The following is a 21876-nucleotide window of genomic DNA, read 5'->3' as shown; positions in this document are numbered from 1 at the left end:
GAAGTCATTTCTGTAATCCGCATGAAAAAAATCTATCAGGCACACTCAAAATTGTCCGAGGGACAAAACCTTTGTAACACAGTGTAATTATCTGCTATCCAGTATTGTGGAACGTGAAGTAATATAAGGCCATGTTCACACGTTCAGTATTTGGTGAGCTTTTTACCTCAGTATTTGGAAGCCAAAACCAGGAGTGGGCCAAAAATGTAGAAGTGGTGACGTGTCTCTATTATACTTTTCCTCTGACTGTTCCTCTCATGGTTTAGGCTTATACATACTGAAATTAAAAAAAAAACCTCATGAAAATACTAAACAGGTGCACATGGCTTAAGAAGATAAACCTAAAAGTACCCCAGTAAGGGACACATCGCAGGAATTGGGGTCTCTGTCTCTACCTGATGTTGCTCTTGGATCAAGTGGCATAAACCTGGAGACAGATTCCCTTTAAATAGAAACTTTACCCCTTAAACCCAGAATTGGTCCGTAGCATTCTGTGCTGGTAAAATGGTCTGGTATTCAAGACAAGAAGCTTTATTAATAGCAACGCACACAAATATGGTGGTGTTGTTTGCACCAACCGATTTTGTGTTTGCCAGTACAAATTTGAAAAAGAAAGCTTGAATGTGATTATCAGCAAATCCAGCTTTGTCTGCACCACTTTTATTTGTGGCCCTCAATGTGATGTGGTTGGCACAGAAAAGCCGTCTTGTGCTGCATACAGACGTATATTGTAAGGCCTAGCGTGTTACCGTTTCCTGCTAATGGTTGGAGCTGCCTGATCCATGGTTTTATATACTGAAGTACCATCGTTGTGACTGTGTTATATGTGTGTATCTCTCTCCAGCGAGCGCACTGTGCCATCTGCACTGACCGGATATGGGGGCTAGGAAGGCAGGGTTACAAATGCATCAACTGCAAGCTGCTGGTCCACAAGAAATGCCACAAACTAGTCAGCATTGAATGCGGACGGCACACGATAGCGGTAAGTAACTGTGATTTTACTCTACTTGGCTAAACTTGTGATTTACAGCATTTGTAGAAATAATGTATAGATGTGCATATCTGTAATATGCTTTTATTTGTATTAATATTGCAGGAACCAATCATACCTATGGATGCTCCAAGCATGAATCCACAAATTGAGCCAGGTACATAAGATGTATGATAAGCAGAAACGCTCACTCATATTTTTCTGACACATTATTCCTCTATATGCAAGATGCAGTTAGCATTTTTGCCACAGAGCTGGGCTCTGTAGGTACTTAACATTTTTATGATTTAATAGGTTATACCCATCACCTCCATTTTTGTCTGCGTTGCTATAAATAAACCTTTTGATCTTCAGGACAAGACAGTTTTACCAACATAGAATGCTATTGAGTGATTCTGGGTTTAAAATGGTTGTTCCGGCTTGGGATTCAAGTTTGCTGTTACTTTGTGAAAGCAGACATGTATCCTCAGAGTGCATGTTGTCAGGATTTTTTGGCGTCGGAAGTGGGTGATCATGTACGATTTGCATAGGTTATTACGTGCACATTATGACTAGACATGTCCAGCGCTTCTTAATTCACTTGTATTGGGCGAGGCTGTGCCTGTCTAGTTGACATGTGACTGCGTGACTTGCATACTTGTGATCACGTGCCTTCACACTGCCAGTACCGGACAATCCTGACAGCGTGCATGCTGTGAGGTCCCACAAGTCTGAAGTCACATAGTGATTGTAGACTTGAACCTCAAGCCTGTACAGTCCCTTTAAGTAATAAAGCTTCTCCACACCATACCTGGCAAATGCTGTCTAAATGTCGCACAAGTCCCTAAGGGATCTTGAAAGGAAGAAATAGACATCCATAAAAGTCTGATCATTAAAATAAAAAATATAACACCTACAAACACCACGAAGCACAAAGAGAAAATTGAAACCTCATAATTGGCATTTTTCAGTGCACCTCTGCAGACAAAACACAGCAAGTTGTCAAAACATTGTATGCACCCCAAAATGGTATTGATAAAACATCAGCTTTCCATGCACAATAACAAGCCATAATACAGCTCAGTTGGTCGAAAAATACAAATTCTGGGTCCTGAGAAAGTGGCAATGGCGACAAAAGCACCCCCGCCCCACAAATTTATTTTCCCTAGAACGTCCCTCGTGACAGCACGACAGGAGGTACTCCTATTTATCCTCTATGGACAGAAAACAGAGGTTAAAAGCCCCCCCCTTCCGCCTCATCCCCAGTGTTTTTCCTGTCCCCAGCAGGACAGGGCGCGCAAGAGGAGCGCAGAAGCGCGATACTTGCCAGGGCTCAGCAGGATCGGAGGGGACTGGATCTCTTCCCTTCCTGCTGATAAAAAAAAAAAAAAATCAACAAACTTTGTAATGTCATAATACTGATCGGAAGAATTGTGTTACCACATAATTAAAAGATTATGGTTCTTTGAAAAAGTGAATATAAAAACAAAAAGATCAAAAGCAAAATTTGGCTTTGGTGGTAAGGGGTTTAAATTCTTCCCTGATAATTACAGTGCTATTTTCTAATTTCTTACAGCTCACTTGCTTAGTAAGGCTGCCGTCACACAGTCAGTATTTGGTCAGTATTTCACATCAGTATTTGTGAGCCAAAACCAGGAGTGGAATAATTAGAGGAAAAGTCTAATAGAAACATATGCACCACTTCTGTATTTATCACCCACTCCTGGTTTTGGCTACAAATACTGATGTAAAATACTGACCAAATACTGCTAGTGTGACGGCAGCCTAACCGGCCACTGTTGCGATCAAACAGCAATGGCCGAACATGCACTGTGCTTACAAACTCTTTCCAATAGAGCTTGTAAGTGCTGCTCTAATGCTGGTCATGATCGTTTAACTGCTCTGGTAGCTCCCGATCCGGCTTCATTCAGTATTGCTGTAGAGCTCATATAGCAGCATCGGAGTTTGGACCAGAGGCGTAACGATGCCGCTAGTTTGAATTCTTAATCAAGTATTTGCGACCCATCAAAGCCGAGAGGCTGGGGAAGCAGTATGCTCAAACTGCAGCATATGGGACCGACCGTTAAACCAGCAGGAGGGTTTCTATATTTTGTGGTATCTTTTAATTCTGAAGCGCGAGATATATTGGTAGATCCTGAATACCTTGACATAGGACTGGTTCATATATTCAGCTCACATCTGCCACTACAGTACTGGGATTTATCGTAGCTGCTGGTTTGTTTCTCCATTATGTCATAAAATGAGAAAACTGAAAGGAAAATTGAGCTCTAGGGTGCTTCAGTCCAAACTATAGCTGGATGGCAGATGTTGGCTAACTGGAAACTGAATGCCAGCTGTGGGGGCACACATATGTCCCTCCGTTCATTTACATAGTCCAGCTCCCCAAAGCCCCCTAGGAGAATAATGCAGTAACTAAGTGGTCTTACATTACCATATAGTGAAGAGCACGAAGCCAAAAATGACTTGTTTTTTAATTTTTTTTTTTTTTGCTTTGCAGAATCAACTTATAGGCACAGGAGTCATAATAATATAGATCAGGATGGTGAAGAGAAAGAGGTAAATGGTTTTTACAGACTTTTATTGTTACTATTCAAGTTCTGTATTTTTTTATTTTTTTTATTTTAAGATTCCAACCTAACATTGGTCATATGTGAGGGAGTATGACATCTGTCAAGATGAAAACCTGAGAAATAGGCCGTAATAGCTCTTTAGTAATTGTGTGTCCGCAGCTGCTCTGCAAGAAGAAAAATACACTGCTTGTACAGGACAAGTGGCCTGTAATGCCTGCTGTCATAGACCTGATATTTTATTATCCCGTGTACTTTAAATTGGATGTATTTCTTGGAATCGGGTAAGATCATTCCTTCAGAATAAGTTGTTTGGCCTCATATCATCTTCACCGATTTCCAATATGTAATTTTTTTTAGTTCTTTCTATAAAGTAACTGGACTTTCTGGTCATCCTGTTATTTTATGGAGGTGAAAGCTTTGTGTTTGCTTCCTACGCCAAGATGATCCGTGAGCAGGGTTCATTGTCTGTGCATTGATTTCCTACATTGGCTCAAGACTCTGCAATGCTCTAAAAGCAGAGGTGGAGATTTCTTTAAAAAATCAAAAATTGCAAATCTAAAAGATTATAGTCATTATTTTATTTAAAGCATCGTGACAACAAGCAGAACACTTCACTATCATTGGCAGATCCTTTACTTTCTTTGCGCTGCATTTCATGAGTTTTTCTTTGCATTGACATGATGCTTAGGGACTTGTGGTTTTGTTTGGAATACATTTTTTGTTTCTAAATTTATTGAAATCCCCAGATGGTTATCTTATTGAAGAACCAAAACAGTGGGGCATTTATCAAGCTGTACCAAAAATCTGTCTCTTATGTGCAACATATTTATAATGTGTTTCAGACACTTTTTACAACTGGGGGGATGGCCTGCTGAAATGGGTTACCTATAAAGGTGAATGGTTTGAACACAATCTGTCAGTATGATCATCTGTCTTGAGCTGTCTATATGGTCACACAGGTCATAGGAAGCTGAATAAAATTGTACTTTTGATATCTGCGATCTGATGTGTTATTCCAGAGAAATATACATTTTTCCTAATATGTTAATGAGCTGTTAAGATCTATGGGCCGGATATAGATCTCCCTGAAAATCTACCTCCAGAGCTTGTTTTATGAAATGGTGAGTTACCAGTGTGAGACATGTAGATCAAAAAAATCAAACTGTCAGTCATTACAGGTCTCACACTGGTAACGCCTATTTTCATCTAACGTAAAGTCTGGAGGTAGATTCTTAGGAAGATCAGTGTCCATCCAATACATCATTTAAATGTGTTTCTTAAAAAAAATAAAATTTTATGGAATAAAACATCGGATCGCAGGTATTTAAAGGGAGTCTGTCACCCCCAAAATCCTATGTGAGCTGCGGCCACCGGCAACAGGGGCTTATCTACAGCATTCTGTAATGCTGTAGATAAGCCCCCGATGTAAAGGTACCATCACACTGACCAACTTCACAACGATATCGCTAGCGATCCGTGACGTTGCAGCGTCCTGGATAGCGATATCGTTGTGTTTGACACGCAGCAGCGATCAGGATCCTGCTGTGACATCGTTGGTCGGAGCAGAAAGTCCAGAACTTTATTTCGTCGCTGGATCTCCCGCAGACATCGCTGAATCGGCGTGTGTGACACCGATCCAGCGATGTCTTCACTGGTAACCAGGGTAAACATCGGGTTACTAAGCGCAGGGCCGCGCTTAGTAACCCGATGTTTACCCTGGTTACCAGTGTAAATGTAAAAAAAAAAAAAAAAAACACTACATACTTACATTCCGGTGTCTGTGGCGTCCCCCCCGGCGTTCTGCTTCCCTGCACTCCTCCTGCATCCTGTGTCAGCGCCGGCCAGGTGTAAAGCAATTACAGCGGTGACGTCACTGCTCTGCTTTTACAGCCAGCACTTACACAGTGCAGAGAAGCAGAAAGCCGGGGGACGCGACAGGAATGTAAGTATGTAGTGTTTTTTTTTTTTTTACATTTACACAGGTAACCAGGGTAAACATCGGGTTACTAAGCGCGGCCCTCCGCTTAGTAACCCGATGTTTACCCTCTTTGCCCTGGGACTTCGGGATCGTTGGTCGCTGGTCTGTGTGACAGCTCTCCAGCGACCACGGGGCGACGCTGCAGTGATCGGCATCGTTGTCGGTATCGCTGCAGCGTCGCTAAATGTGACGGTACCTAAACCTGAAAGATGAGAAATAAAGGATATATTATACTCACCCAGGGGCGGTCCTGCTGTGGTCCGGTCTCCTATCTTCATACGATGACATCCTCTTCTAGTCTTCTTGCCGCGGCGCAGGCGTACTTTGTCTGCCCTCTTGAGGGCAGAGCAAAGTACTGCAGTGCGCAGGTGCTGGGCCTCTCTGACCTTTCCCGGCGCCTGCACACTGCAGTACTTTGCTATGCCCTCAACAGGACAGCGAATTACGCCTGCGCCAGAGCCACGGTGGAATGACAAGAAGAGGATGTCATCATAAGAAGATAGGAGGCCCCGGACCGTGACGCCCATCGGACCGGACCGCAGCGGGACCGCCCAGGTGAGTATAATCTAACCTCTTTTTCTCATCTTTCAGGTTACATCGGGGCAGTTCATATACGATTTTGGGAGTGACAGATTCCCTTTAAGGTATCATTTTGGTCCACTTTTTATGATCTTTTATGTCCATGTAGACTTCTTAGGAGTGGTGACCCTACTGACAGATTCCTTTAATGTGTGTAAAAATTGTGGCGCTCGTTGTTTGCACAAATAAGCCATGGACGAAATTAGACATAATTATCAAACATGTACCATGATGACTTTGGTTATCTAAAGACTGTCTAGCCTAATTTTGCTCTGTTTAAGAATTAAACCGTTTTTATAAATCTGCTCCATTAAGTGAAAATATAAATGCTTAAGTGGACATATCTGTAGATGATTTTTTTTTTACTTCTTTTGTAATTGGTTCTGTAATGGGTGAAGATTTCTTGAAAATTGCCACCTTCCAGTGTAAAATATCCTAACCCTTACATATATTTATTTCAATCTGGGAGCCTGTATGAATTTTCAATTCAAATTTAATTTGCTGGTAAATTGGTGAAAACAAATTTGTAGGACAAAAAAAATTCAGGAAACCACCTTCACTCCCTTGGTGTCCTCTAGATGTCGGCAGTGTAACATTTGACATTTACTCGTTAGCGTTTTTCCTGTGGACTGATCTGCTGGTGACTTGCCATGACCACACGATCATCTCTTCAATGAGAGCGGGAAAGGGTTTCTTTGCAATATGTGGGAAAACAAGTTTTGTTTGCGATCCTTAACATGATGAGATCAAAAATCCCATTTTATTGAATTTTTAATCCGTGCATAAATAAGTCACACTTGGGTTCATCTCTGGAAGGTTTAATCCTCCAGGTACCCAATCATCAGGATCTTATGGTCTTGTTAGGTGAGTTATTATTATTTATATAGCACCATTGATTCCATGATCAAGGTACATGAGAAAGGGTTAAATACAAATTACAGGCATCGCTCACAGTGAGCAAACTAACAATGATTGACTGGTATAGGGGGAGGAGGACCATGACACTGCCTTGGCGGGTTTACATTCTACAGGATGATGGGGAAGGAGGCAGTAGTTTGGGGGTTCAGTAGCCTCGGTGGTGGTGAGGTGGTCATTGTAGGCTTTCTTGAAGAGATGGGTCTTCAGGTTCCATCTGAAGGATCCCAATGTGGAGGATAATTGGACGTGTTGGGGCACAGAATTCCAGAGGATGGGGAATATTCAGAAGTCTTAAAGGTGATTGTGTAAGGAACGAATAAGTGTGGAAGAGAGAAGGAGGTCTTGGGAGGACCCCGAAGATTGGGAGGACCCCGAAGATTGTGAGGGAAGATATCGGCAGATTAGTTCGGATATGTACAGAGGACACAGATTATGGATGGTTTTGTAGGTCAGTGTTAGTACTTTGAACTGAATTCGCTGGGGAATTGGGAGCCAGTGAAGAGATTTGCAAAGGTTAGGGGTAGCGAGGAGAGAAATGGATTAGTCGCACAGCAGAGTAAAGGACGGACTGGAGAGGTGAGCGAGTGTTAGCAGGTAGGCCACAGAGGAGAATGTTGCAGTAGTCAAGGTGGGAGATGATGAGGGCATGCACAAGCATTTCAGTAGGTTGAGGAAAGGAAGGATTCTGAAAAGAATTTTGAGCTGGAGGCGACAAGAGGTGGCCAGAGCTTGGATGTGCGGTTTGAAGGACAGTGCAGAGTCAAGGGTTCTGAGGCAGCGGATTTCCGGTACAGGGGAAACGGTAGTGTAATTTATTGTGATAGATAGATTGGGTAGGGAATATACATTCAATGGATAGGGAAGAGTTCTTCAATGTACTTCTATAATAACGGTCTAGGAACCTGTCTTCTCTGCATATTACAGGCAGCGTGAATGCTAGGCACCTGTCATGATCAAATAGATGTACACTACTTGCAGTGTACGGATATATAAACACAGGTGCTGCGTTCCTGCATAGTATGGAATAATACGAAGATATGACATCATCCACTAAATGTGACAATTCAGATTTGACTGCAGTTGAGCTTAGCATAATTTCCTTTCTCCATCATACGGAGGTGCCAAGGAATGGAGATTAGTCAAAATATTCCGTATACGCATCTTCAGCTTAAAAAAATAAATAAAAATCAGACGCCTTACATTTTTTCGTGGACGGGGCAAAAAAGTGCTCTATTTTTACAGATGGTCCTGGAGTTTCTGAATGGTTGGCGACCCTGCCTGACGGCCATAGCAGTTTTTTATACCTACAGATATGATGGCAGTGCCTTAGATCATCTTATAAATGTTCCTGCACTTTCCTGGCACTCTTGTAAGACTCCTGTTAGGCTACAGATATATTTTAGAGATCATAAATGACGCCGTAACCCACTTTTCCAGCATTCTCTCACTCTGAAGAAAGGCTGGTTTTGAGGTAATAAATTGGAAAGAGCTGACTGAGCCAGCGTACTTTGGTCCCTTTTCTCTTTCTATCCCTACAATAAAGGGTTCTATACACTTAGTTGTATTTATCCTCAGGAGTCTTCCATGAAAGCTGCTCTTCCCGAGTGGTCTTCTTCTTCCTCACCAGTTCAGACTGCCTGAATAGCTACAAAATGCTGCTCTAACATGAAAAGGCCTCTTTAATCAGCTTCCTTTGAACTCCCCTTTTTTTACCAGGCAAGAAACAGCAGGGACAGTGATAAGCCCCCCTCCAGCCTAGGATTGCAAGATTTTGACCTGCTTCGAGTTATTGGAAGAGGAAGCTACGCAAAGGTCCTTCTGGTGCGGTTAAAAAAGACCGAGCGCATCTATGCAATGAAGGTGGTAAAAAAGGAACTGGTTAATGATGATGAGGTGAGGATCATATACATCATCCTATACAAACAGTCATTCTACATTGGAAGTAGAATTTTAGAGGGGTTGCCCAGATTATTGTAGGTGGTGTATATGACTGAATGCTGGGGCTGATGCTGCTTTTCATGAATACACAGTAAATGTGTTCTTTTGACTGCATCGCTATAAACTATATTTACACAAAGGTGGAAGCGTCTTGAGAGGTCTCGTCAGTTCCAGACTGAAGGTTACGTTTTCTACCCTCTTTTAAAGACGTGTGATACTCGTTCTCATTTATGGCGGTGATGTAAAGCTGAATGTGTTCACTTTCCTAATAGTGTGATGACACCTTTAGATTACTTTGTTAGTGCAGACAGCTGCTTAAACTGCACAACCTGTTTAGTACCCCGGTTTTTCAACCCTTTGCAACTGGTACCATCAAAAACTGCAAACATTAAAGGGAACCTGTCACCCCGTTTTTTCAGATTGAGATATAAATACTGTTAAATAGGGCCTGCGCTGTGCGTTACTATAGTGTATGTAGTGTACCCTGATTCCCCACCTATGCTGCGAAATACATTACCAAAGTCGCCGTTTTCGCCTGTCAATCAGGCTGGTCAGGTCGGGTGGGCGTGGTGACATCGCTCTTTTCTTCCCCAGCTTTCCGTTGGTGGCGTAGTGGTGTGCGCATGTCGCAGTGACGAATCCACTGCGCGCACGTGAAGAAGCAGCGCGCGATCTGCGCTGTTACCCCCTGTCATCGGTGGGGGCGGCCATCTTCCTGGGGCCGCGCGTGCTCAGATGGAGTGCTCTGCTGCACGGGGCTTCAGGAAAATGGTCGCGGGATGCCGCGCGTGCGCAGAAGAGATCGCGGCGGACATTTTCCCAAAGCCGAGTTTGAAAACGTCGACTTTGGTAATGTATTTCTCAGCATTTGTGGGGAATCAGGGTACACTACATACACTATAGTAACGCACAGCGCAGGCCCTATTTAACAGTATTTATATCTCAATCTGAAAAAACGGGGTGACAGGTTCCCTTTATAGGATTCACATTTTTATACGATTTAGCTTAAAGAGCTGGATGAGGACAATTCACTATTATATTCACATTTTGTCCTAAGCTTTGTGTAAATTGCAGGGATTTTTTTCCAGATTTTTAATTTTTTTATTTTTTAGGATATTGACTGGGTTCAGACAGAAAAGCATGTGTTTGAACAAGCCTCTAACCACCCTTTTCTTGTCGGACTGCACTCCTGTTTCCAAACAGAAAGCAGGTAATAATAGCACTATGTATAGACCCCGGACTTTTCCTGCTGTTAATGTACTGAATAAATATAGACTACGGTTTGCCTCCTTTGCGCTGTTATGTTGATCTATGGCTTACAGCTGTTTTGCACTGTGATCACATTTTCTGACGGCGATCCACAGTGTGGCAGCTGATAAATTGCTCGTCGGCATTTGTTGTTTGCGGTCTTACCTGAGACATTCTGGTTTTTATACTGAGTTATTGCTATCAGTAAAATAACTCCAGGCCTGAAATAATAGTATCACTCACATCTTCTCTTAGGGCTTCCAGACCCTGGCCCAAAAGCTGATATTAGACAGGATTGATTTCCCTATTCTCATTTCCTTCAGCTCCATAGAACATAGATGGCGTTTTAGGGAGTGTGAATTGGACATCATAGTCCATATTCAGAAACTGAAGCCAGTTCATAGGAAATGCCATAACTTGTACAATGCAATATTACACAAGCTTAATTTATTTGTGCTACTATCATCAAAAATGGCAATTTAATTGTAAGATCTATTTAATGAAAAGCCTAAATCCGTGCCCCAGAACTCACAGCAGAATGCACCCCATCAGTGCATTAGCAATTTACCTTACTTTGGTCATGTTTGGCAGGTGGAGGGGTTAATGCCTTAAGTCTAGTTTTCAAACCAGAATATTAAAGATGTACCTTGTCTAGTGATGATTGAATGTGCTGGGATAAGGTCTGATCATGCTCGGGTGCGAACGGAGTGTCTTCAGTGTGCTAGAAAAATGTTTGCGTCCCCGCGGCTGCATGTCTAGTGGAAGTAGACAGCCGCAATACTTGTAGGGATTGCCTAACAATCCGGTAACCCCTCCATGTGTTGTGCCTGTCAAACAGCCGTGAGAAATGCAGGTGCGGGGACTCGAACATATTTTTCGAGCACATTGAAGACACTCGGTTAGCAGCCGCGGGCATGCTCTGATAAGACCCGAGCACGTTCGCTCATCACTAACCTTGTCAGTTTGAGGGCGAACCCCACATATATAGGACTAAGGCTGGGTTCATGATGCGTTTTAGGCATCCGTTAGACCATTGTTCCCCAAGTTCAGTCCTCAAGAGCCACCAACAGGTCATGTTTTCAGGATTTCCTTAGTATTGCCCAGGTGAGAATTCCATCATCTAGAAAGGCAACAATTCCATCACCTGGGCCATACTAAGGAAATCCTGAAAACACGACCTGTTGGTGGCTCTTGAGGACTTGAGTTGGGGAACACTGCGTTAGATGGACTACGTTACACTGCGGCGTAACACAGTCCGTTAATGCCGCCATTGAGTCCAATGTCGGACACATCGCTAGCTCAAACCCACAATGGGCGTGCGCTAGCGATGTGCCGTCAGTGAGTGATGGACCCTGGGAGGCAGGCTGCAGTGTTTCCGGGTCCGTCACCACTAGCGCAGATAGAGCATCTGCTAGCTCTATCTGCGCTAACGCGATGACATATCGGCACTTGCGTTAAGAGCAGCCCATTAACGCATGTGTTTAACGGGCTGCTGTTAACGCAATGTGAACCTAGCCTAAGTGTTTGCAGTGCTAGAGCTGCTCAGACTATATTAGAGCATGTGCACACGTTGCAGATTTGTTGCTTTTTTTTTTCCTGCTCCGATTTGTCACACAACCTAAAGGGTTTCATGATGCCAGAAAAGTGAATGAGAGCCCTGCTGTCTCAGGCCCATGTTGCTCATTTTTGACTTGCAGAATAGGTGCAGATTTCACCCCTACTAATGAGTAGAGATGCAGGAATGTCTGCTCCAAATACTTAACATGTGCACATACCCTTCCTTAGCCTCCTATAACATGCAGTTGGATCTCCAGCCATCAGCAAGTTATCTCTACCCTATGGATAAAGGATGACTTTATTTTGGGGGGGATAATCCTGAGAATTCTTTTTAAATTAATTTATATTTGTATGTAATACCTTGGCTGTATAATAAAGATAATGGCATATGTCTAACACTGACCATATACTGTACTTACGGTTGTGCTTCTTTTGCTTTGTGTCAGGTTGTTTTTTGTTATTGAATATGTAAATGGAGGAGATCTGATGTTTCACATGCAGCGTCAAAGGAAGCTTCCAGAAGAACATGCAAGGTTTGCTTTCGTTAGATTAGTGTGCCAACACAGATATGGTAATAAAGAACGTCTTCCTTTATACTATTAGCCTTTTGTGAGTTTTTTTCTGCACATTTTCTGCACCATTTCTGCCTCTATAAAAGCACCACTGCAGCGTTTTGTTTTTTCCAGTGCTGGAGTGGCACTTTAAAGCCACGTTCACACGTTCAGTATTTGGTCAGTATTTTGTATCGATATTTGTAAGCCAAAACAGGAGTGGAACAATCCATAGAAAATAGAAGCATGTCACTACGTCTATATTTGACACACTGCTGGTTGTGACTTACAAATTCTGATGTAAAATTCTGACCAACTGCTGAACGTGGCCTTAAATGTAAGCCCCCTACCCCCGGTCATATACTCGCCCTCCAGCATCTTTACCGTTTTTCGGAATCACTCCAGTCCCATGGTGCCATCTTATAACAGTAGCTTCTGACTAACCAGAAGTCAGAAGCTACATCACAAGCTCGCAATACAAATCTAAGAAAACCAGAACGATGCTCTTAGACTTGTGTTGAAAAGTGACCTCCGCGCCTCTCCATGAAACACTGAAGCAGCCGGCAGGTCACTTTTCGCTGGGGAGCGGCGGACAAAACAGATAAACGCCAGAAAATGAGTGTGAGACAGAGGGCAGGGGACTTGCATGTAAAGCAGCACTCCAGCGGTCTAATAAAAAGAACCTGCTGCAAGCGGGGCTTTAAGTAAATTGGGTTACTGGACTTCTTTCATTGCATTTGAGTGCATTTTTTTTAATGCATTTTTTTGCATTTGACGGTTCTCTCTTTGGTATTTCATGGTTTACACAAAGCTGCATTGTTTTTGATACTTTTTGGTATTTGGCTTTGACAAAACTTTGATTCAGCCATGTGCAGATTACATGCGTTTTTTATTTTTCCGTCTCGGAAAAGTAGTAAAAACACATGTACATTTTTTACTTGCAGATTTTCTGCATCTAATGAAAATCCACATATAAAACTTGAGCTTATTCACAATAGAAATTGACATGTTGCCGTGTTAAGAGGCACTACAGGTCAGTTTACGCTGAATGGAAAAAAAACAGTGGTCGTAAGATTTCTAGAATTCCCATCCACTTTGCTGAAAGTGTCAAAAATTTACCAACAACTCATTGTGGGCACACAGCCTTGGAAGTCAAGGTTCATACATTGTAGATATAGCAGCGTCTGAGGTTGTAGCTATGTCCATAAAACTAAAAATGTAATTCATGACACATGACCTTTAATACCCAAGGCTTGTTCACATATCTGCTGCTGTGTTTGTAGACTCAGTGCCCGACGCACCTGACTGACTTATCATGCAGTCAGGTGCAATGTCTGCTTTGTTGGGTGAAAATAATGCTACGCACAGCAATGGCTCCACCGACGCTGATGTGAACGTGGCCTTGGATGAGTCAGTAGAAGAGAAATAGGGACCGTTCTTTTCCTGCCTTACCCTGATGTCCAGCAGTATAGTGATTGGATAATCGCAAAAAAGGAAAACATTATCAAATATAAGCTAGATGGATCAGAAGGACAAAAACAGCCGCAGCAGAAATGATTTAACGTATTTTCCGAATATCCTTGATATAAAAAATGTGCACACTTATTATAGAGCCCTGATTGCCTCGAGCACATAAATCTAAATGGTATTGCTGCCAATGGGGGCTGGTCTGTCTTTAACCGCGTGCGGCGCCGCCATGTCTGTCTCTAGCCGCGTGCGGCGCCGCCATGTCTGTCTCTAGCCGCGTGCGGCGCCGCCGTGTCTGTCTCCAGCCGCATGCGGCGCCGCCGTGTCTGTCTCCAGCCGCATGCGGCGCCGCCGTGTCGGTCTCCAGCCGCGTGCGGCGCCGCCGTGTCTGTTTCCAGCTGCGTGTGGCGCCGCCGTGTCTGTCTCCAGCCGCGTGTGGCGCCGCCGTGTCTGTCTCCAGCCGCGTGCGGCGCCGCCGTGTCTGTCTCCAGCCGCGTGCGGCGCCACCGTGTCTGTCTCCAGCCGCGTGTGGCGCCGCCGTGTCTGTCTCCGCCGTGTCTGTCTCCAGCCGCGTGTGGCGCCGCCGTGTCTGTCTCCCGCTTTATGTACATAAGAGAAAAAAAGGAATTTCATGAGAATACACATTCTCACACTTTCCAATAAAAGCTCTTGAATCTTTACAAATATTTGCTGTGTATAGAGTGGGTCCAGTGCAGAGAAATATTGGGTGTAGGAAATGAAATTGCCTTTGTGTCATACTAAGCTAGTCCAGTTCTGCGTACATTTCTATTGGCCTTTTTTTTTTGGGGTGTCGGAGCATATTTTCCGGGTATAGTACACCCTTTCTATGCTTCAGCTGTGTAATAGACTCATGCTTTCCTCCCTCTAGGTTTTACTCTGCAGAAATCAGTCTGGCATTAAACTACCTCCACGAGCGAGGAATTATTTATAGAGATTTAAAGCTGGACAACGTCTTATTGGATTCTGAAGGGCACATAAAACTTACTGACTATGGCATGTGCAAGGTGAGGAAAATGCTTTATGGTATTTGTCCACTGAAGCGAACTCTCTGTTCACAATCACCCCAGGAAACAAAGCGCTATATCAGCTACCAATATCTATCGGGCGTAGTGAATGGAAAGCAGGGCCGACTGTGGTGGGGAAATGTCACAACACAACAGCAGGGGTTTTAATGTTACTGATGTTTGTATATTTACAGATCTATACTGTTGGTTCTATATAATGTGTACGAGCCTCTAATCGTTTCTGCCAGTTTTTTTTGTGTTTGTTTTTTACATCGACATACCGTGTGAGGGCTTGTTTTTTTGTGGGACAAGTTGTAATTTGTAATGACTCCATTCATTTTCCTATATAACCGCTAGAAAATGGGGGAAAAAATTCAAATATGGTGATATGGAAAAAACAAATGCGATGCCACCTTTTGTATTTTGTTTTTTGTCTTGTATTCTTTGCCACTTTCGGTAAATAAATGGTTTTATTTTCAGTCAATAAACTAGTATAAGGGATTGTTTCCTTTTTGCTGCAACTGAAAGGCTATGTGCACACGTAGGAAATGCGGTGCAGAATTTTCTGCACAAAATCCGCATCTCCTGGCAGAATCCGCAGGTGCGGATTTGCCACATTTTTTATTCGGATTTTGTGCGGATTTGCTGCGGAATTGATGTGGATTTTGTGCGGATTTTCTGCAGTTTTTGCCACTGCGGATTTTTATCATGGAGGGGTGCAGAAACGCTGCAGATCTGCACAAAAGAAGTGACATGCATTTCTTTTACATCCACAGCAATTCCGCACTGATTTTTCCGCACCATCTGCACAACTTTTTTTTTTACCCATTGATTTACATTGTACTGTAAATCACAGTGCGGATCTGCAGCGCTTCTGCGCGGAAAAATCCGTTGCGGATCTGCAGCAAATCCGCATCTTGTGCACATAAACAAAAACAATGGAACGTACTTTTTTGGCTATCTCTTTTTTTTCTGTTTACATTATAGGTTAGTTTATTTTATAATAGATCAGACTTTTACGGAAGCGATGATACCAGAAATGCTTTTTTTTTTTTGCCTTTTTAAAAGGGAAAAGAGGACAATTTGAAAATTGTGTGTGTGGAAAACAACTATTTGATACACTGCTGATTTTGCAAGTTTTTCGACCTACAAAGAATGGAGAGGTCTGTAATGTTTATCGTAGGTACACTTCAACTGTGAGAGACAGAATCTAAAAAGAAAATGCATAAAATCACATTATATGATTTTTACTTAATTAATTAGCATTTTACTGCATGAATTAAATATTTGATATGATAGAAAAACAGAACTTAATATTTGGTACAGAAACCTTTGTTTTCAATTCCAGATGTTTTCTGTACTTTTTGACCAAGTTTGCACACACTGCAGCAGGAATCTTGGCCTTCTCCTCCATACAGATCATCTTCAATTTTCAGGGCCGTCTCTGGGCAACATTGAGTTTCAGCTCCCTTCACAGATTTTCAATTGGGTTCAGGTCTGGAGACTGCCTAGGCCACTCCAGGACCTTGCAATGCTTCTTACGGAGCCACTCCTTTGTTTGCCTTGGCTATGTTTCGCGTCATTGTAATTCTGGAAGACCCAGCCACGACCCATCTTCAATGCTCTTACTGGAGGAAGGAGGTTGTTGGCCCAAATCTCGCAATACATGACCCCATACATCCTCACATTCAATACGGTGCAGTTGTCCTGTCACCTTTGTAGAAAAGCACCCCCCAAAGTATGATATTTCCCCCACCATGCTTCACGGTTGGGACTGTTCTTGGGGGGGAAGGGGGGGTTGTACTCATCCTTCTTTCTCCAAACACGGCGAGTGGAGTTGATTATAAAAAATAGTTCTATTTTCGTCTCATCTGACCACATGACCTTCTCCCATGCCTCCTCAGGATCGTCCAGATGTTCATTTGTGAACTTCAAATGGGGCTGGTCATGTGTTGGCGTGAGCAAGGGGACCTTAGTGCCCTGCAGGATTTTAATCCATGACGGTGCAGTGTGTTACGGTAATGTTTGAGACACTGGTCCCAGCTCTCCTCATGTCATTGACCAGGTCCTCCAGTTACGGGTTGATTTCTGACCTTTCTCAGAATCATCCTTACCCCACAAGGCAAGATTGTGCATTAAGTCCCAGACCGAGGAAGTTTGACAGTCCTCTTGTATTTCTTCTATTTTCTAATAACTGTGCCAACAGTTGCTTTCTCACCAAGCTACTTGCCTATTGTCCTGTAGCCCATCTCGGCCTTGTTCAGGTCTACAATTTTGTCCTTGGTGTCCTTAGCTCTTTGGTCTTGGCTATGGTGGAGAGAGTGATTGAACACGTTACATGTATAAAAGACACCTGTCCACAACTCATTCAAACAAATGCAATTAATACAGGTAATGGGTAGGAGGCTTCTTGAAGAATAAGGAACAGATCTATGAGACCCAGAATTGTTGCAGGTTGGTAGGTGATCAAATACGTATTTAATTCAATAAAATGATGTTTAATTATTTTAAAAAATATACAATGTAATTTTCTAGGTTTTTTAGATTGTCTCACAGTTGAAGTCTACCTGAAGTGTACGATAAAAATTACAGAACTCTCCATTCTTTGTAGGGAAAACTAGCAAAATCGGCAGTGAATCAAATACTTATTTTCCCTACCTTTTTTATTTTAATCCTTTTAGGGGATTGAATCTCCTTGAACATACATCTTACCATAGTATTGCAGTATAATGTCAAAATGATGTTCTCCTATGTAGTCCCCAACCACAGGCTTGGCATAAGAGGACTAAGATGGCAGTTACAGTGGCCTTTAATAGACAGTTAGCTGCCCTGAAAATTCATTGGCACACCAAATTGCAAGAGGTGATGGGTGCTGGTGCATGTACCCTTTGGGAGTTGAGCCATTTAAATGCCGTGGTGAGCTATTGACCGAGGCATTTAAATGGTTGAACTTCAGCGATTGGAGCAAGTAAGATGCCGGTTGTGCATTATTTATCATTGCATGATTTGTTCCATGGTGCTTTACATGTGAAAAGAGGTATACGTAATGAAAAAAAAAGTACAATGATCATGAGCAATATGTCACCGATTGGTACAGGAGGAGAGGGGACCCTGCCTGCGAGGGCTCAGTCTGCAGGGGATGGGTGAAAATACAGTAGGTGAGGAAAGAGCTTGTCGTGCAGCGGTATGGTGGAATGAGGGTTACTGCAGGTTGTAGGCTTATCAGATGAGGTGGGTCTTCAGGTTCCTTTTTGAATGTTTCCACCGTAGGTGAGAGTCTGATATGTTGAGGTAGAGTGTTCAAGAGTAAGGGGGTTTGAAACTTGTATGCGATTGTGGGAAGAGGGGATTAAAGAAGGAAATCTTGAGGATCGGAGGCTGCATGTAGGTAAGTGTGGGGAGACATGTTGTGGATGACTTTGAATGTCATGGTTAAGGTAATGGTTAAGGTTATGAACTGGAGTCTCTTGGCAATGTGGAGCCAGTGAAGGGGTTGACAGAGAGGAAAGGCTGGGGAATAGCGGGGGGACAGGTGGATTAGTAGGGCAGCAGGGTTTAGAATAGATTGTAGGGGTGTTAGAAGAGAGGCCATAGAGCAGGAGGTTGCAGTAGTTGAGATGATGAGGACATGCACTAGTATTTTTGCAGATTCTTGGTTAAGAACTATACTGATCCTAACCCATGGTATTAATATTCCCATCCATCTCTGATTGTAGAAGTCTTGTCAGTGCTCTGTAGCAGATTACTGAGGGGACAGAGGCAGGGAAGTAACACAACTGCAGGATCCGAGTATTCTAATCGGGGTTTGTTGGTATGGTAGGCCATGTAGGACGCCACAGTGCATTTTAAGTGTTACTAGGGTGTTCGCTGTATATTACCAGACTGTGACTGCTCCATTTTATGTCTACACACTTGAGGAAGTTAAACGTTTATTGATTCAGAAGCAAAAGTGATTGCATTTCATCAGCCAAGAATATTTTTCCCTAGTGTAACATAATTGGTTGATGTAACAATGTGTTACTCTGTTGCTCTTCTTACTGTCAACTTTCTGGATCAATACAAATAAGAGTGAGCTGGCTGTATACATTTCTGTATCCATAGGCATATATTGCTGTGCTTTCCACTTTCTCTTAAAATCACTATTAAATCTAAGATGCAGCACACAATCGCTAAGATACTCAATATAAGGATGCACATCCTAGAATGGTTATTAGCTGACACAGAAAGTGTAATGATCTAATAGGCAATCAGGCCCCACCTCAAGCAGCAATGTATCCATATACACAGTGTATCATGAGGAAACCAAGAAATAGACAAGGGGTGAAGGGACCCAAAAATGAGGGGGTAAAATAGAACAGGCCCATGGAGTGGCATTGGTAGCAACTGGGGCTAAGATGTTATTTCTATTTATGTCACATTTACCTGCCATATTTGCAATTCTATTATTTGGATTTATTAAAGAGAACTCCACCTCAGTTGTTTCTCAAATAACCCGGCTTCCAGTGTTGCTGGTCTTGATTTGTTATTTTTTGCCTAGATCTTGTTATTTGGCCATGTGTATGCTCCCCCAGCCGTCTTCTGCACTGCATGTATATTGCTGCCTGTGCTGTATTTCTCCCTGACAGCTCCTTTGCTGTACTGTTATCCCTGCCTTATCGACGGTCCTTAGCCCTCTCCTTTGATGCTCTCTTAGCAATAAATGTAAGGTATGTGCATTTATCTATTTGCACAGAGGTGTAACACTGCACAGATTGTGCGGAGTCTGCACGAAGCACAAATTCACAATCACTGTTTTTCATCTCTGTGAACAAAAAGGGGTTAATATGGCATCAATATTAGTCTGCCATGCAGCACATTTCCTTACCCATAATCATTCTTGTGTGGACTGATGAATATGGCTGCTTTCTCTTGTGTGATCCAGGTAGGTGCCATGCACAGCGCTGCGCTATCAGGTGCTGGAGTGTTTATCCTAATGTTGGCACAGATGATATCTTTAGCTTCTTTTGCAGCATTATCCTGTTCCTTGTCCCCATGTACACTTGCTATATTAAGCAAGCAACTGGATTTACAAACATACATAACATGTTAGGCCAAATTCTCACTCAATCGCTCCATGTATAAGCCAAACATAGCAATACATTTCTATGGACCAGATGTGTAGGAGGAATGCCCTTTTTGACAACTGCTGGGTGGTTTGCGGCATGGTGGACTTTTCCATAAGGCGCAGCACATCGACTGCACATTGAGGCATAAATGCTCCACATCAGAGAAGTTCTTCTGGCCACAAAAAGAAACTTCCTCACGTTTTTCTCTTGTAAGACAACAACAGAACATTATTATTTATTATTATTATTTATATAGCACCATTAATTCCATGGTGCTGTACATGAGAAAGGGGTTACATACAGGGTTATAGATATCGTTTACAGTAAACAAATTTTACAATGACAGACTGGTACAGAGGGGAGAGGACCCTGTCCTTGCGGACTTACATTCCACGGGATAATGGGGAAGAGACAGACGGTCGGGGGTGTGGCAGCTCTGGTGGTGGTGAGGCGGCAGCCCAGGTGGCGGTGAGGTGGCAGCTCTGGTGGCGGTGAGGCGGCACCTCTGGTGGCGGTGAGGCGGCAGAATGGTTATTGCAGGCTGTAAGTCTGAAGGATTCAAGGGTGGTGGATTATCGGACGTGTTGTATGAATTGTTACAAAATCCTTTTTTTATTCTGCTTTATATTGTTGCCCAGTGCTGGATAATATTTTAACCCATTCATTTTAACAGTCCGTATCCCTGAAAGATTTATGAAATGTGGGTTTGATCTGATTTCCTTAATGTGTCAAGTGAAATATTGTCTTTAACCCCTCCCCGACCTGTGACACAGCGTATGCGTCATGAAAGTCGGTGCCAATCCGACCTGTGACGCATATGCTGTGTCAGAATTATCGCGTCCCTGCAGATCGGGTGAAAGGGTTAACTCCAATTTCACCCGATCTGCAGGGACAGGGGGAGTGGCTTCACCCTCCCCCCCCCCCTTCCCCCTGGGTACGATCGCTCTGATTGGCAGTTTCACTTTCAACAGCCAATCAGAGCGATTTGTAATATTTCACCTATGAAAAGTGGTGAAATATTACAATCCCTCCATGGCCGATGCTGCAATATCATCGGCCATGGCTGGAAACACTGGTCTGCCCCCCCACCGCCACCTATCCCCCCCCAGTCCTCCGATCAGTCCGGTACACAGCTCCGCTCCCCTCCGTCCTCCTGTCCGCTCCCCCCGTGCTCTTGTCCGCTCACCCCCGTGCTCCGATCCAAACCCCCCCCGTGCTCCGATCCACACACCCCCCCCCCCCTTCCCCCCGCGCTCCTATCCATATATCTAGATAAGTTCCTTGGGGGGTTTTCTACTGTTTCCAAAATGGGGTCACTTGTGGGGGTTTTCTACTGTTTAGGCACACCAGGGGCTCTGCAAACGCAACGTGACGCCAACAGACCATTCCATCAAAGTCTGCATTTCAAAAGTCACTACTTCCCTTCTGAGCCCCGACGTGTGCCCAAACAGTGGTTTACCCCCACATATGGGGTATCAGCGTACTCAGGACAAACTGGACAACAACATTTGGGGTCCAATTCCTCCTATTACCCTTGGCAAAATAGGAAATTCCAGGCTAAAAAATAATTTTTGAGGATAGAAAAATTATTTTTTATTTTCATGGCTCTGCGTTACAAACTTCTGTGAAGCACCTGGGGGTTTAAAGTGCTCAATATGCATCTAGATAAGTTCCTTGGGGGGTCTAGTTTCCAAAATGGGGTCACTTGTGGGGGAGCTCCAATGTTTAGGCACACAGGGGCTCTCCAAACGCGACATGGTGTCCGCTAACAATTGGAGCTAATTTTCCATTCAAAAAGTCAAATGGCGCGCCTTCCCTTCCGAGCCCTGCCGTGTGCCCAAACAGTGGTTTACCCCAACATATGAGGTATCGGCGTACTCGGGAGAAATTGGCCAACAAATTTTAGGATCCATTTTATCCTATTGCCCATGTGAAAATGAAAAAATTGA

General features: G+C 43.4%; 1 protein-coding gene across 1 annotated transcript in view; it reads left to right on the top strand.

The window, feature by feature from the left end:
• The window catches only part of PRKCI (protein kinase C iota), a 127592-nt gene that overhangs the window by 93353 nt on the left and 12363 nt on the right, over nt 1-21876 (top strand). The window contains exons 6-12 of the mRNA XM_069727341.1: nt 845-982; nt 1097-1148; nt 3489-3547; nt 8753-8929; nt 10087-10184; nt 12226-12312; nt 14687-14822. Of these exons, the coding sequence (XP_069583442.1) occupies nt 845-982; nt 1097-1148; nt 3489-3547; nt 8753-8929; nt 10087-10184; nt 12226-12312; nt 14687-14822 (747 nt within the window). The remainder of the gene's footprint in view (nt 1-844; nt 983-1096; nt 1149-3488; nt 3548-8752; nt 8930-10086; nt 10185-12225; nt 12313-14686; nt 14823-21876) is intronic.

The sequence above is a fragment of the Ranitomeya imitator genome, chromosome 5 (genome assembly GCF_032444005.1).
Source record: "Ranitomeya imitator isolate aRanImi1 chromosome 5, aRanImi1.pri, whole genome shotgun sequence".
In the NCBI taxonomy this organism is placed as follows: Eukaryota; Metazoa; Chordata; class Amphibia; order Anura; family Dendrobatidae; genus Ranitomeya; species Ranitomeya imitator.
Note: the sequence above shows the minus strand (reverse complement) of the source record. Positions and strands in the feature narration are given on the sequence as shown.